Source organism: Mastomys coucha, unplaced genomic scaffold (assembly GCF_008632895.1).
Source record: "Mastomys coucha isolate ucsf_1 unplaced genomic scaffold, UCSF_Mcou_1 pScaffold22, whole genome shotgun sequence".
In the NCBI taxonomy this organism is placed as follows: domain Eukaryota; kingdom Metazoa; phylum Chordata; class Mammalia; order Rodentia; family Muridae; genus Mastomys; species Mastomys coucha.
Window position 1 is genome coordinate 181059355 of NW_022196905.1, and position 17629 is coordinate 181076983.

General features: G+C 36.3%; 1 protein-coding gene across 8 annotated transcripts in view; it reads left to right on the plus strand.

Moving 5' to 3' along the window:
- The window catches only part of Micu3 (mitochondrial calcium uptake family member 3), a 94650-nt gene that overhangs the window by 15301 nt on the left and 61720 nt on the right, over positions 1–17629 (plus strand). For all 8 annotated transcript variants that reach the window (XR_004109891.1, XR_004109888.1, XR_004109889.1 and 5 more), the window contains exons 2-3: positions 7670–7823; positions 12216–12247. Coding sequence is in view for 4 of the 8 variants with exons in the window: in XM_031339576.1 (XP_031195436.1) it covers positions 7670–7823; positions 12216–12247 (186 nt within the window). In the remaining 4 variants the exon portion in view is untranslated. The remainder of the gene's footprint in view (positions 1–7669; positions 7824–12215; positions 12248–17629) is intronic.

Genomic DNA, 17629 nt, shown 5'->3' on the forward strand with positions numbered 1-17629 from the left:
TTATAAAAAGATAAGTTTAAATTTTCTGATAACTCTAGTAAGTATATGATTTTATCTTCTACTCTGTGGCCTTGTTAATACAAATAATTCATGTGCCAATTTTGAGGCCTGTGCTTGAATAGTTTTAAACAGGTATTTTATAATATCTCTATAATTTTCCAGTTAGTTAAAAATTTGCTACATGTAAAGATCCTTTGGGACTAGAGATGTAGCTCAGTTGTTAGAGCACTTGCCTGTCACACATGAGGCTCTGGACTCCAATTCTGGCACCACAGGAAATGAGATGCGGTGGTACTTTGTGTACTCCCAGAGTGTGGGACGTAGAAGAAGGAGGCGCAAACATCACTGCCACCCTTAGCGGTCTAGTCAGCCTGCACTTCTTCAGACCATGTTTCAAAATTGCAGTATTAAAGTGCTACGGCAATGCCTTCTCTTAAAGGTTTGCTGTCTGTGCTTTCCTGTTGTGTGAAAAAGAAATAGTATTATAAGATTTTTTTGTTTAATGTCTAGTTAGAATACTTCAGTTTAAAGCCAAAAAAAAGTTTCTCATTGTTTTATGCTTAATTGTTAATATTTGTCAAATTATTCATGTATTTCATTATTTTGAAATATGATAATTTATTTTCAGGGTGAAATTGGGCTAACAATGATGAAAGAAATTTAACTTTTAGAATTTTAGAGTTCTTGTTATTTTGGTTGGTAACTATAGCAACTTGTCACCAGATTTAGTTTAGAAATAGCCCAGTTTTCTAATTGTAGAGTAAGATTATGAGCTGCTCAGCTATAGTTAGTTGAAATTACCTTTTAGAAATTACAGGGCAGTAATGCTAATTACTGTTATACATCCTCTAGATACATAGATAAGTCTTTGGAAAAAGAACAAAAAACATGTGCATACTAAGTATTTCAATATGAATGAATAGAGAACTACATTTCAGCCTTAATCATAGGGCATTCAGTTCAATCAAACTGAATGAACAATCAGGGAGCCTCAATGAAACCAGGTTTGTTGTTTCTACAACAAGCCAACGACCAACATCAAATTAAGTGAGGAGAAATTCAAAGCAATTCCACTAAAATCACGGACAAGAAAAGGCTGTCCACTCTCTCCATATCTATTCATTATAGTGCTTGAAGTTGTAACTAAAGCAATAAAACAACTAAATAACATGAAGGGAATACAATTTGGAAAGAAAGGTGTCAAAGTATTGCTCTTTGCAGGTGATATGATAGTATACATAAGTGACCCCAAAAATTGTCCCAGGGAACTTCTACAGCTGATAAACACTTTCAGTGAAGTAGCTGGATAAACAGGAAGGGAACCACCCTTCACAATAGCTACAAATAATATAAACTATCTTGGGTAACTCTTAACCAAATGAAAGACCTATATGATAAGAACTTCTAAGTCTTTAAAGAAAGTATTAGATGGAAAGATCTCCCATGTGCATGCGTCAGTAGAATTAACATACTAAAAATGCCCATCCTAAAAAAAGCAATCTACAGATTTAGTGAAATCCCCATCAGAATTCCAGCACAGTTCTTTACAGACCTTGAAAGAACAATACTCACCTTCATATGGAAAAACAAAATAAAAATCCTGGATAGGTTTTATTTCCAAAGATAAATTAACTCTATCAGCTTTCATCTGTCTATAAGTCCAACTTCACCACAAACACTAAGACCAATAGAATTACATGAGGAGTGAGTTCATTGCTCACGAGGTCACTTAAACATTGCAGATGTAACTGATCACTGTGACCCAGTTCCAATTTTATATCTAAAGGAAGTTCCTGAATTCCTACCCCAGTTACACTAATCTTCCAAGGACTAAGTTTCTTCTTCCTGACCCAGGCTGCTCTTTGCTTGATCCACTCATCTCAGAAGCAGACAGCAACAATTTGCGTGCTACCAAACCTCTTGAGTGTCACATGTTCTGAATGAGCCCCAGAGCAGGTTTGAGCTTGGCTTGGCTTGAGACTAGGCCAATTATGTCATATGCTCCATCTTCCAGCCCTCCTGTTTTGGTGTTTCATTCTCTATAGCTGCTTCTAAGACCCTTTATGAAACTGCTTCTGTATCCTGCTGACTTCAACCCCTTCCAAGTTATATTGAAACTTGTCTTTTTGTTCAACACCTAAAGGCTTTCCCTGTGTCTAAACACCCAGTATTTATTCAATTTAGAAATCTAAATTTTCTTTCTTTAGAATTTCCTGATATATAAACTGGTAAAGTTCTCATAAAATATAAAGTCTGTTTGTTCTTGATACTTTTGAATTTTATGAATTCTTTCTTGAAAAAAAATATTATGGAAGAAAAACCTATTTTGCAATGGAAACAAATGATTGTGTACAATCAACTGTAGTTGTATATACCTCATAACATTGTATTTACATAAATACCTTGTTTAAAATCTAACTGTGTAGGGCCAGGGAGCTGGCTCAGTACGTAAAGGTGCTTGCTACCAACCCTGAGTTTGATCCCTGGACCCTACATAAGGCTGAGAGCCTGCTGATGTGCATGTGCATGCATACACACAGACATATGAGTACTGACCCTACATAAGGATAAAAGAGAGTCTGCTAATGTGCACATGCATGCATACACACAGACATATATGAGTACTGACCCTACATAAGGATAAAAGAGAGTCTGCTAATGTGCATGTGCATGCACACACACAGACATACACAAGTGAAAAATCAAAATATACAGATTTATGTTTTAATCTCTTAAGAAAGATGTCTAAAGAATTATTTTCAACTTGAAGACTTAAACCAGGTTTGTTAGTATATTCCTGCATATGAGATTTTTTTTTTAAATTAGAATCTTCGTTTTGAAATAATCAAAGTGAAAAAACGAATCCCATAAAGTCTTTTCATTGAAACAGTTAACCCTAAGCCGTTACCATCTTTATATGATAACCTGGAGTCTTTAGGAAGCTGCTCCAAGCTGTCTCTGAATAGTGTGGCTCAGTGAAGTAGCTGCCAGCACATCTCATCATCTTGAAGCTCTGAGGAGCAGTTGCACGGCCTAGTGTCAGAGGTGTGGCCCACTGAGGCCCCAAGAGGAAGATAGGTGGATATGCAAACACATCTTTGGCCCTACAAAGCCTTTCGGCAGCTTGCTTCTAAGCAGATTGGGACCACTAGAATTAGCCAGCCTTCTGTATGTTCAAACACTGACAGGTGCTCTGCTACCAGGAATTTTGCATCACACCCATAGTCTAGCTTCTTTGTGACTCACAGACACCAGGCAGAGAGACCAGCACACTGGTGTATATATGTAATATGTGCTGCTTACTGTACCTAACAAGTGTGTCTTCCTATACATAAAAGCTACCATAATAGGGCCATTGGTTGTATCAAAAGCATCCAGAGGCAAGAGTACACATAAAACCGTGTTGAGGAAGCTTCTCCAGGAAGATGCAATGAGCAAGTTGGTGCTACATTTTCTTTTGAGACATGATTTCCTTTTCCAAGACAAAGTAGCTCAGTTTTGATCTCTGTTTCTGCTCCTGTTCCAGCTTCTGAGGCTATATTTTCTTGATAGCTAGTGTGAACTTAAATCCTCTCTTTAGAATTAACAGTATAAGCTGTCACTTCTTCAGCTTTTCAAGAATCAGTTGACTGTCACTTTGTGGAAACTTAGAATGTCCTGAATGACTAGCTTTGAGGGCTCCAGTCGTCTTATCCCTTCAGTCCATGCTCAGTTACCATTTTTAAAGGCATACTTTTTCAGTTGCATAATACAAACTGATAATGATTTTTATTTTGCAATTAATGTTTTAATGATTAGACAAATATAGTAAAAGCTTGGTTAGCATTTATACTAGTTTTCTTCATTGACTCACATAGTATACTAACTGATGGATTTTCACTGTATTGTAAATTTTGATATGTAATTATCATTTACTGAAAAAGAAATTCTTAAAAGGCATTTGTGTTAGCCGGGCGGTGGTGGCGCACCTTTAATCCCAGCACTTGGGAGGCAGAGGCAGGCAGATTTCTGAGTTCGAGGCCAGCCTGGTCTACAGAGTGAGTTCCAGGACAGCCAGGGCGACACAGAGAAACCCTGTCTCGGAGGAAAAAAAAAAAGACATTTGTGTTAATCTTAAGCTTTAGAAACTAACTTTTAAAAAGAAAAATTGGACTTAGTAATCAAAAATTATATTTAAAACAAAATAAATGAGCTAATGAATACAAGTATATTTATAGTAAAAGGGTTCTAAATCTAAATAAGATTCACGTCTGTATTCCAGGGAAATGGCTGGGGTGTTGTTATTGTTTTGAAAGACTCAGAACATTAATATGTGGAGTGGAGAGCTTTGTCTCTGAGGAGGAGGGGGAGGGGTAGGGCGGAGGGACAGAGTGGGGGAATGGGATGTAAAGTAAGTAAGTAGATAAATAAATAAAATAATAAAAATATGATACAAGATCATTACCATCTTAATGCTAACAAAGTTGACAAGAGTAACCTGACTTCATGCATTTTTTTTTCATTATTGGTGAAATTGGAAATTTTTTTCACTATTTCTGAATAGTCATTAAGGTGATATTAAAACTTTACAGGATTACATTTTATTTTATTTGTGTGGCTTTTTCTCTGTTTTTTGAGTTTTGGGGTTGTTTTGTTTGTTTTTTAGTTAGGACAGTTAAAAAGCAAAGCCAAGTCTTTTAAGGACTTGAGTTCCTGCTGAGACTTTGGTGATGTGTGACTTTGTTCCTTCCTCAGAGAGTCTGGCCTGTGAGCTGTTCTCAGGGCTCCGTGGGCTGCTACTTATTAGCTTCCTGTCCACCTTGGAGTTTAACAATACCGTATCACCTTGGACAGGTTAAATGGTTATCTTGTGCTACTAGATCATTCTCTGAGAAAACAGTCTGTTGATAACTCCAGAGACACAAGCATGTAAATGGAAATACTTGAAAGTAGTTAGATGTACTTATGGAGAACATGATTAAATTAACCCTGGTTACTCAGATATGTCCCTAAAACAACATTAGATAAAGTCAGTAATCTCCTACTTGACTATTTTATAATTAATCTATTTGTATATGAGACTCACACCAAGTGCTTATAATAAGAATGAATCTATATTATCTAATTAGTTGGTGTTAAATATTCATTTTGGAAACTACATGGTTAAACTATAGAAAATGTAATTATAAACATTTATATAGTATATTTTGAGATTTTCTTTAGAGATTTCTATACTTTTTTTAACTTGCCAATATTTTTAAGACTTTTGTTTGAAGGTTTAATCAACTTTTGCTGATTTTTATTTTTCCTATTGTGGTACAAGTTTAAGGAGGCGAGAGGAGTAAGGAATTCTAAGAGCGTTCTAAAGCCACTCACTTTCATGGAACAAAGGGAGCTATGTGAATGCCCATTCCTATGTAAGCAGAGCCTATTTGTAAACATGAGTAGGAAAGATTGCTTTTATTGACAGTTCATTAGCATTTCTGGTATTATTAAATGTCAGTTTACACACCTAGACTTTTAATAGTGAAGCCAGTTAACACGTAAACTGTATCACCTTTTAAATATACTTACTTAGAAAATCTAAGAGAAAACTAAACTGATGACAATATTTAATAAGGTGTATAAATACAAAGCAAATGTATAAAAGTCAACACATTTTGCTATTCATCATAAATAACCACTTGAATTGTAGATTGGTGGTACGCTCCTATAGTCTCAGCTCTCTAGAAACCAAGGCAGGAAGATCCTAAGTTCAAGGCCAACCAAGGCTGCATAACCAGGGTATCTAATGAAACCAAAAGTTAAAACAAAAGAAATAACCAATAACCAGTTAAAAATAAAAGTAGAAGTAAAAGCTCTTGTTTGGAATTCAACTATGAGTAAATTATCAACCATTTGTAATGTTTATAAGGAGAAAACTTAAACCTTACCAAAAACATAGTTGGAGATGACTAAATAGACATCTGTATTACCGGGTCAGAAAAAAATCCATATTGCGAGGCTGTTTTGACACCTTAAATTAAAAATATAGTGTATATTATTTGGCATAACAGACTTCCAAACAAAACATCAGAAAAGACAAAAATTGCTTCACATTCATTAAGTGGAGACACCAGAACGATATTAGAGTTTTAAGCATATACACTCCAAACACTGGTATGGTCAGCTTCATAAAACAGATACTGCTACATATAAAAGCAGGGGTTAACTGAAACAGTAATAGTAGGTGACTTCAATACGACATTCTCACCAATAGGCAGGTCATCCAGACAAAATCTAAACAGGAAGACTGTAATTAAATGATATCATAAATCAGTTAACTAACAGAAAACTACTAAACTTTTCACTGAAACAAGAATATGTATTCTTCTCCGTAGTCTATGGCTCATACTCAAAAATTGACCATATATAGGACACAAAGCAGTTTTCAGTGAATACAGAAACATTAAAATAATCTCTCTAATCACAGAGGAATAAAGCTAGCTATCAGTAGCAATAGAAACTCTGAGGGGTCCGGTTAGTTGATACTGTTCTTCCTGTGGGGTTGCAATCCCCTTCAGCTCCTTCAGCCCTTCCCCTAACTCTTCCATTGGGGTCCCCAGGCTCAGTCCTGTGGTTGGCTGTATTGACATCTGTCATAGGTGCTGGCAGAGCCTCTCAGAGGACAGCCATACCAGGCTCCATTTTACAAGAGCTTTTTGGCATCAGCAATGGTGTCTGGGTTTGCTGTCTGAGGATGGAATGGATAGCACAGTGGGGCATCTGGATGGCCTTTCCCTTAGCCTCTGCTCCATTTTTGTCCTGTAGTTCCTTTAGACAGGAACAATTGTGGCTTAAAATTCCCACCCCTCCACTGGGGGCCATGTGGTCTACATAAGGTAGTCTCTTTAGGTTCTATCTCCCTGCTGTTGGCTAATATCACCCCCTGGGTCCTGGGAACCTCTCACACCCCTGGTGTCTGTGACTTTCTAGTGGTTCCCCAAGTTCCAACCCCCAACTCACACACACACACACACACACACACACACACACAAACACACACACATACAGTTACTTATTTCTATTCATTCTCCTGGCCCTCTGGATTTCTATCCTGTCTCTTCCCATACCTTGTCCTACCCCACCCCTTTTCACTCCCCTCCCTTCTCTCACTCAGATTCCTCCCTCCCTCTGCCTCCTCTGATTCTTTTGTTCCCCTTCTGAGTGGGTTTGAAGCATCCATACTATGGCCTTCCTTTTTGTTATGCTTTATATGGTCTTTGAGTTGTATCATAGGTATTCTAAGCTTTTGGGCTAATATCTACTTATCAGTGAGTATATACTATGTATGTCATTTTGGGTCTGGGTTACTTCACTCAGGATGATATTTTCTGGTTCCATCCATTTGCCTACAAAGCTCATGAAGTCATCATTTTTAGTAGCTATATAGTATTCCATTAGTGTAATTATACCATATCTTCTGTATCCATTCTTCAGTTGAGGGGCATGTGGGTTGTTTCCAGCTTCTGGCTATTATAAATAAGGCTACTGTGAACATTATAGAGCATTGTTATATGTTAGAGCATCTTTTGGGTGTAGGAGTGGTATAGCTGGGTCTTCAGGTAGAACTATTTCCAATTTTCTGAGGAACTGCCTTAAAGACGGTAGTGTTTCTCCCAGTTAATGTTTCCTACTTTCTTAACCATAGGTTGCTGCTGGCAGAGCTGTTACTGAAGACTTGGACCTCTATGCTACATCTCGAGAGAGACGCTTTCGTTTATTTGCATCTATAGAATGTGAAGGACAGTTATTCATGACTCCATATGATTTTATTTTGGCTGTTACAACAGATGAGCCCAAATGTAAGTAAAGATTTTGCATAATTTTACCTTCAGCATCATAATAATTTTCAAGAACTTCCAAAGATGATGGTAGAGTGATGGATACTAAGCAATTCTGGCCAAGTTAAATAGATGACAATAGAAATGAAGTTTGAAGAGAAAAATCTCTATTTTGTAAAAATATGAAACAGTATGTATATTTTAGAGTATATAACAAAAGTAATGTGACACTTGAAAATTCATTGCCTTATGCTGTGTTTGCAACTGATATTTCTTTTTATCTTTTTTAAAATATGCATTAGTATGAGCATGTCAGATCCCCTGGAACTGGAGTTACAGATAATTGTGAGCTCCCATGTAGTTGCTGGAAATTGAACTGGGGTCCTCTGGAAGAGCAGCCAGTGCTCTTAACTGCTAAGCCATCTTGCCATCCCTAGCAGAATAATATTTCTTTAAAATCTTTATTCTGTCTAACATTGCAGAATTTTTGAGTCACTCCCTCATGTGTTGAACTCCACCTTACTTTAGATATTTTTATAAGATATTAACATTCTACCTATTATTTTGTGTATCCAGAATAACATAGTAATTGAAAGGACCAGCACTTGTGAGCCTTGCTCAGGAATTGGGCATTTTGTCATCTGCATTGCATAGCTCCTGAAGTATAAAGATGGGCTAATTCTTCCCCAGTTTTTCTCATGTTAAAGGAATGTTTTCCAAACATTTGGATAGCTGCACGTTTCTTGGAAATGCTTTATACTTGACTTAATAAAAAGCAATGAGATTCTTGTGTATGGTTTTGTATCCATTTTGATATGTGCTTTTCAATAAAGTGTATAAAGACAATGCCCCGCTCAGATACGGCGGTTAGGAAAGGGAAGACTACTTTCATTGTGCCTTGTGACCTGAGTATTCTCTTTGGCTCTGTCACAACTTGTTTGTGATATTCAGGCTTTCAAACTCTCCAAGATGGTAGTGAAAGATTCTCTCGTATGAAAGGGTTTAGGTTAGATTAACTGGATGGATGGAAACAGCACTAAATTTTTGATTGATGTATTTGAGATGCATTTAATATATAAAGCTGGATTTGTCTAGTTTCAGCCTATTGAAAATAATTGACTAAAAATTAATGTATCAAATAAATTGTTTGACTCATTTCATAAAATTTCTCATAAATGTATAGCCATTTCCTCCATAGCAAAGCCAAACTTTCAATAATTTGGCAAAAGTGCACAGACTAGCTTCTAATGCTTTCTTTCCCCTCAGTGCTGGGCACTGGACCCAGGGCTTTGTATATGCTCAGCCAGTGCTTTTCTGCTGAGTTCTGTAGAGGGAATCTCTTCACTGGGTGGAAGCCTCACCTGTCAGTAAAAAGCCAATGGCAGGAAGTAATGGGTGGGAATTCCAGTAGAGATTGGAACTCTGGGAGTTAGACAAGAGCTGGGGAATTAGCCCTGGACTCTGAGGAAGACAGACACATGAAACCGAGGAGAAGCCTTTTGGCAGACATAGACTAGTTTAAATGGAGTAATTGAGTTATGAGCTGGGAACGAGCCCAAGCTTATAGCCTAGGGATATATTCATAAATAATTAAGTCTCAGGAGTTGTCATTTCAGGAATGGGGAAACAGGTGGAAAAGCCTGAGCTTAACAAAGTTTCATTCCAAACCTCAGGGAACTGGCTTTAGATGCTTTGAACTCTCAACAGGGAAGACCAAGGGAGCTCTGCACATGCGTATTTGGGAGTTGTCTGTACATCATTAATAGTTAATGCTGTATGTATTGAATTTGTCCAGAGAAACATTGTACTGGTTTAGATGACCAGGAGCCTATTCTTGAAGAACTCTTATTAAAGAGAAAAATGTACAAATGCTGGAAAAGAATAAACTCAAAGGAACTATCGAGAAACACAGGAAATATACCAGAATGGTAGAGTCATAGAGGCCAAAAGGAAATGGCTAGGGTGGTCTAGGGTGGGACACTGACAAGATGGTGAGGACAGAATATAGTCCAGACTTAGTAATATGAAGGTTGCTGATAATTTTTAAAAATGACATTTTGCCAGACGGTGGTGGCGCACGCCTTTAATCCCAGCACTTAGGAGGCAGAGACAGGTGGATTTCTGAGTTCGAGGCCAGCCTAGTCTACAGAGTGAGTTCCAGGACAGCCAGGGCTACACCGAGAAACCCTGTCTCCAAAGGGGGGAAAAAAAGAAAGAAAAACTGACATTTCAGGGAATTGACTAAGACAAAAACTAGGTGGCAGAGTGGAGTAATAATTGAAGAAGTGAAAGCTCTAACAGGGAAAGGAGACTCAGCTGGACTAGAATTTGAGGTAGACACTTGGTTATACAAGATTTTAACCCAAAATCAACTTTAAAAGTAGAAGGTGAATTTTGACTGGCAAGAAAGCACTGAGAAAGAACACAAAATCTAGTGAGTGATAGTATATTTACAGTAGCCACTGTGGAAATGTGTAGGGCAGAAATGGCTGAAAATTAAATAGGGCTCCTTTAAATAATAATTATAAGGCTAAGGTAAGATTTATAGCCCTTTGATTTAATTGATTTGGAATAATATGGGTTCTCTAGTCTTTATTTTTAAGTACTCTCATAATTTTATTAATATGAAAATAATAGTAACCTCATGAAGAGTTTCTGGGGAGTAAATTATGTGACTAGCAGCACGGGGCCAGCTTTGGGGGTGTCATCACTTTCACCATTTGAATTCATAATCAAAGTTCTTAATATCTTTGATAAAATATTATAATGACAGTCAATAGGAAAATGCATTTAAGTATTTTCTCAATAATTGTAATTCAAATCAGTGTTAATTATAAAATATACCAGATTGTTGGTTTTAATTTTTAGAAACTAAACATTATCTTATTTTTCTCTATAGAATAAAATCTAAACAGTAAATTTTCTTCTAGAATTAGAATATGTAGTTATTTTCTTATATATCAAAATTCATTTTAATTTATATTTTAGAAATACTATTAAAATATTTCAGATACAAAAATTATCACAGATGTGATAAATATCAGTCTACAACTTATACTTATTACCCAAGAAATGAAATATTTCTGATAGATTTAATGCCTCTCCTCACCTGTTATTTTATATACTCAGTGATTTCATATGAAATGAGCAATTTAGAAAGTCAGCACACCCTTTGAAGACTTACCTTAACAGCTCTTTAGTTTTTATTTCTTTAACAGCTAATAATATTGAACATGGTACATTTCCTGCAGAATGAATATGTCTTTTGTGAGTAATCTACTGTGGAAATCTTGTAAAACCACAGACTCGAGTAATCTAACTTCCTCGCTGAATAAATAGTCTCTGAGCATTGCATAAGAGCATGCCCATGTATTTGTACTTGAGGGAATTTTTAATACTCTTTCAGAACTGTTACTTCATTGTTGTGTTCATGAAAAACAGCCATTGCAAAATTGTGTGTACAGTATCATGATTAAGGGACACGCCAAATTCCTGTGCTCTACTGCTTGATTACTTGGGTAAAGAAAGAGTTTCTTATGAAATAAAAGAGACATTGATCTCTAAGAAAAATTAGTTTCTAAATTTTATAAAATTATTTCTTCACCTTTGATCTCAAGATGAGTTAATATATTACCTTAAAGAGAGAGTTGCATCGCAACGTGTTCCTTATAGTTTTAAATTCAATATATTATTAATTATACAGAATTGCTATGTAGAAACAATTATTGATAGTTCACCAGTTTTCCTAATGCAAGGACACTTAACTGCTACCAACTTAGAGATAATTCTTACCATTTACAATGGTGGAATATGAGCAAGAGAAACAACATAGATGGCTGTGCATCTGTCCCAGCACTTTGCTAATTAAACTGAGACGTGACACAATAAAGAAAATGGTATTTTCTTTGGTACTTTTGCCCTCAAGACCAAGTGTAGAAGGAGGAATCCAAATTGGATAAGAACTTCCTTTCATTTGACCAGTACTCTTGTTATGTCTTCTTCTCTTTGCTTCTGTCACTGTTATCCTGGACAGACTTCACCTATGAATTATTTTCTGAAATACTAATGCATTTGATTCCAGATAAATGTTTAAATAGTGTCAGAAGTGTCCTTTAAGTCCTATAAAATAGTTGTAGCTTAACTTACCTTATGAGTCCAGAAGGCCCAACCATAATCTGGTTATGGGTGAAAAAATTCCCATGACACTGATTTCATTGATTGTAAAGTTACTGTATTAGAAACAAATAAATAACATGAAAAGAGTATATCTTAGATTCAAGTGTTGAGGGTAAAATAAAATAACTTTTGCCTTTTGAACATAAAAGCATAATTTTGAGTTTTGGTTATATATGGTTACTAAGTATGAATATACATTACATACAATATTATCTAATTATTTTATATTTATTTTAGTTGCTAAAACGTGGAAGTCACTTTCTAAACAGGTAAGTTAAAGCTCTTGGAATACAATATATGCATGTACACAACACATGATACACACATGTGTAACCACACATGCACATTATCTGATTCTATAAAACTATGTGTCTTTATATATGTGTGTGGTTTCTATAAATAAAAGTCATATAATGGTGGTATTTTTAGTCTTCATATTGTCAGAAAATAAAGAAGGTGGGCAGTCCATGGGCTAGTAAAAATAAAGGTTAATGGTAACTGTCATGCATGGATGTAAATTAGTAACCCTTATTTAGAAACAATTAGCATGATCTACTAAATTGAAGATACACAGACTCTATACCCAACAGTTCATGTTTGAGGTTCAGTTCTACATCAACACATTCACAAGTACCTAGTAAAGCCAGACTTTATATACTTTATGACTAGGTAATTTCACATAGAAATTCATAACTAGAGAAACCATCAGTTACATAAAAAAGATGGTCAGAAGTTCATAGGCTGCTCATCATGGTTAAAAAAAAAAAAAAAAAAAAGCACATGGATAGTAGACTTAAGGGGGAATAAGACCAAAGTATTTAAAGATTCAACCACAGTTGGCAAAAGGGATAAATTACCATAATGTTCAGGCAATAATCACTTCTTGGAGAGGTGGAAGGGACTGTCATCAGGGGAGGACCACAAAGTGGCTTCTAATGTACTGATGACTGTCTGGTTTTAACTTAGGTATGTTTTTCCTTTCTTCTTTTTAATTGCATATTTTCTTTATTTACATTTCAAATATTTTCCCCTTTACAGGTCTCCCCTTCGGAAACCCCCTATCCCCTCTCCCCCTGTCTCTAATTTCCTTTCTCAGAAACCTGTAATGGCACATGCATGCTTACATGTGAAACTTCAGAAACATTGTCTTTATAGTTAAATATAATATAAAGGAACATGGTGTCACAGCTAGAGGGCTGTATATCTAACTAGCTGAGAATTCTAGATTGTCCTGATAAAGGATTACAGCCTAGTGGCTGAAACAGCATTATTATAATGAAATGCTGCAAATTAAAAATGTAAGATCAGTGTATTAGCATGTTGGTTTCTTCTGGCTTTTCTCCTTTTCTGTGGCCATCTTCTCACTCTGTTTCACTTGGTCTTTCCTCTAATCAGTGATGTCTCTGAAAGGCCTGTTTCCAAAGAAGCCAGGTTCCTATACTGCATTATGGCCATAAAATATACTATGTGAGAGAGAAAAGGGAGGAGAAGATGGTGGAGAATGGAGAGTAGAGTTAGGACTAAATGGTGACAAGTAATACAATATAAAAGGTCCATATCTAATGAGAGTTTTGCAACTTACTACTATATATAAAAATAAATGAATCAATGTTAATAACATGCTGATAATAATTGTAAATTAATACTAGCAATTAGAAAACTGTATCAAGATATGTTGCGCAATAGCCACAAAATATATCAGGTACTCATAAGTATACCATCTTAGTTACTTTTCTATTTCTGTGACAAAACACAATGACCGAGGAGAGAAATTATTTCATTGGGCTTATGGTTGTGGATAGCAACCATAAGCACATAGATATTTGTAGAGCAAAGGAATGGCGGCAGAAAGGGCTGAGATCCCTCATCTTGATCCAAAAGTAGGAAGCAAAGAGCTAACTCAAAATAGCATAAGTCTTTGGAAACCTCAAAGTCCATGCCCAGTGATACACTTCCTGTAACAAGGCCACACTTGTTTTTTAAAGATTCATTTATTTACTGTCTATGAGTATACTGTTCTTTCAGCCACGCCCAAAGAAGGCATCAGGTACCATTAGAGATCATTGTGAACCACCATGTGGTTGCTGGGAATTGAATTAAGGACCTCTGAAAGAGTAGCCAGTTCTCTTAGCCATTGAGACATCTCTCCAACCCACAAGGCCACACCTTCTAATGCTCCCCAAAGAGCCATGAACCAGAAACCAAATATTGAAGCATGATGCACTGGGAGCCATTTATTTAGACCACTACATTCCATTCCGTTGTCCCCATGACCTCTGGTGGCCATATCATAATGCAAAATCAATTTACTCCAACCTCAGACGTCCTTGTGGTCTTTCAGTCTCAACTCCATTTTAAAGACCGAAGTCTAACATCTGTTGAGACTAAAGGCAGTCTCTTATTTATAACCACCTGTAAAATCAAAAGCAAATCACATACTTCTGGCATACAGAATAGACATTGCCATTGCATAAGGGAGGCATTGTAGCATAGTGAAGGAATTAGCAAAACTGAAACCCAGAGGGGCAACCTCCAGATCCTGTAGCCTTGTGTTTGCTGTCAGAGGGCTGAAATGGCTCTGTCCTTCTAGCTTGGTGGCCTGCATCAAACTTTCTATTGGGCTGCTTCCATTTCATGGTGGCAGCTCTCCTTGGAAGATATCCCATGGCTCCAGCACATTTAACATCTTTGGTTTCCAACAAAATCCAGGCTTCTCTTTTACAGCTTCACACACAATGGCCTTTCAGGGTCTTCATGCAGGAAAAACCTGTCACATAGTGCCTGGCCTCAACCGTTCTCCTCTTTAACACAGGATGGTATAGCCTCTGTACTGGTGTATCCTCCATGATTTCAAAGCTAGGCTTAGCCACCCACTGGGATGGAGCCCTTGAGTCACACTGAAGCTGTGTTCCTCTGCTGCTGCTTTTAAGGAGGGGATTTTTTTTAGGTCTTTTCCCTTTGCAAGTTGCAGCCTGATTGAGACCTCCCCCTGAGAACACCACTCCCCTTATTTATTGTAAATCAGGCTTCTCCTTAGTTATGTCTCTTTCAGCACAAGCCTTGACATTAAATTTCTCTTCTAGTGGTACATTTCATATTTTTTTGCCCCACTTGTGGTTTTTCATTGTAGACCTTCATAATAATAATTACAAATTACCATGTGAGGAATCAATATTAGGCTGTCTTGAAGTCTCATCTGCCAAAAAAAAATCAGTCCATTGCTTTTCAATTTAGCCTCAGGAGAATTCTTAGAACAAGAGCAGAAAGCAGCAAGTCTGCTTCAAAATATCACAGAAATGACCTTTAGTTCAATTGCTTCCCTTAGAAGTCTCTTTAACTGGGCCTCCATGGTCCATGTGGCTCTCAGGACTGTCTTCTAGGTTTCTACTAGGATGGACCATTAAGACGTGTTTACTCAAGCACTTTTCTAGTCCAGAACCCCAAAACCACATGGTTAGGAATTTCACAGCAACAGCCTACTCTCTGGTACCAATTTCTGTCTTAGTTACTTTTCTATTACAGTAACAAAGTACCATGAACAAGACAGCTTATAAAAGAAAGTGTTTAATTGAGTTTAAGGTTCCAGAGGGTCTGAGTCCATGACGACAAAGCAAAGGCATGGCGTCAGGGACAGCTGAGAACATACCGTGATCTAAAAGAAAGCAGAGAACTAACCCACAGTAACACACACCTTAGGAAACCTCAAAACTGGTTCCCAGTGACATACTTTCTCCAGCACGGCCACACCTCCTATCTTCCCCAAACAACCACCAACTGGAGCTCAAATATTCAAACAAGAGTCTATGGAGCACATTTGCATCCAAACCGGCACATATACTTAACAGAGCATGTTCAACATTTTATAATTGTCTTTCAAGAAAAGGAGTCGATATATAGTATCATGTTCATGGGTACTAAACTCTGATACTTATCTCCAAATTTATCAATATATTAATGCTAATACTAGTCTTACTTTAATATAATTTGAACAAAACAGATTTTAGTTTTTACATTTTAAAACATTTGAGTAAGAACTCTAAAATATTTAGAATGGTTTTGAAGAGGAAATAAAGAGGTGATAGAGATGAGAGCAAGGAATTCATATTATTAGAAGAGTGATAAAGATTAATAGTAGATTGATAATTAAAATAACGTATCATTTCAAGAATTTTTTTAACTAGATAAAGATGAAAGAATAATAAGTAATAGAATAATCCAGAAACAGATCTAGGTATTTTAGGGAAGATCTGTAAATCAGTAGAGAACAGACTGATGCCCTAGTCATGTATAAGAATAATGGGCTTACTATAGGTGTTCTATCCTCATAACCCACCACCATATATATAAAAGCTAATTACAGATGGGTTTGTATTTTAAAGAGGATTTTAAAGTCATCTAGAACTGGTGTAAATTGATATTAAAAAGATAATTATATCAATAGGAAACAAATGGACAGTCATAACTAGGGTAGCTAGTAAGAACATATAAAGGGGTTGAATTCACTAATAACAAAAGACATGTAGATTAAAGCAGTGTGTTCTATTTCACACCCACCAGATGGCTAGCTTCCAGAAATGTGAGTCAGTAATGAACAAGGGCAGGGAGGAACCAGTTGAAAAGATAGATGATATCTTCACTTTGGGGAAAGATTTGGTAATGACAGATGAAATTTACAACGTATGTATGAGACCCTACTTATAGGTACATATGCTACAGAAATGTTTACATTTTTATACCTGTTGTTCATGTCGTCTATAACAAGTAGAAGAGGAAAAAATTAGAAAACCAGTATTGTCACTGGGGAAATGGATCAAATAATTGTAAAGCAGCTTACCATAAGTAACATTGTACTAATTACATGAGTAAGTGTGTTAGAGTGTGTGTATCCAGCTTTAGACCCAACAGACATGGCTGAGCAAACAGCAGGAGATATGATGCTGCTGCTTCCCCGGACCCAGGAAGTTAATTGTCCTGCCTGCACAGAGAAGCTGTCTGGCTTACTGAGAGGGCGGGCGCTCTCAGGAGAGCTAAGGGCTGTGTGATTACTGTTGCCCTCAGTCTTGGCAAGTGATCCAACATGGTTGTGTGTGCTTATATTTCAGATTTTTTGTTTTTCACATTAATAAATAAACATTGATGAATACAGTACAGACAAACATCTTTCGTGTCCTTAGGATTTTAAAAATGTAAACAGCTGACTTTCAAAAGTGCTGTTATAAACAGCTACTTTATAGGTATTAATATCAAAATTAAGGCTAATTGGCATAAAAACATGTCTATATTATGTAAAAAGCAAAGTGTAAAGTACAAAACAATATGTAAAGTGTAAAGATTTAATATGTACAATAATAAAATGCTGTATAAAATGTCTGTGAGAGGGTTCAGTTAAAAGAATATTAAATAAAATAGAAGTTCGGTTTGTCTTTGAATGTTATTTTTCTTTTCTGAACCTACAATTTTCCTGGAGCATGCACTATGATTAAAAAATTATACTTAAAAAAATTATGTAAGTACTTTTAACACCTATAACATAGGAAAGTAAAATTAATTCAGCAAATGTGTATTTGTTCCCTATTTGCAATACTGCAGTGTAATTCTGACATTAGATACCCCAGAGTTAGTATCTGATTCCATAGTTTGAAAACTACTCT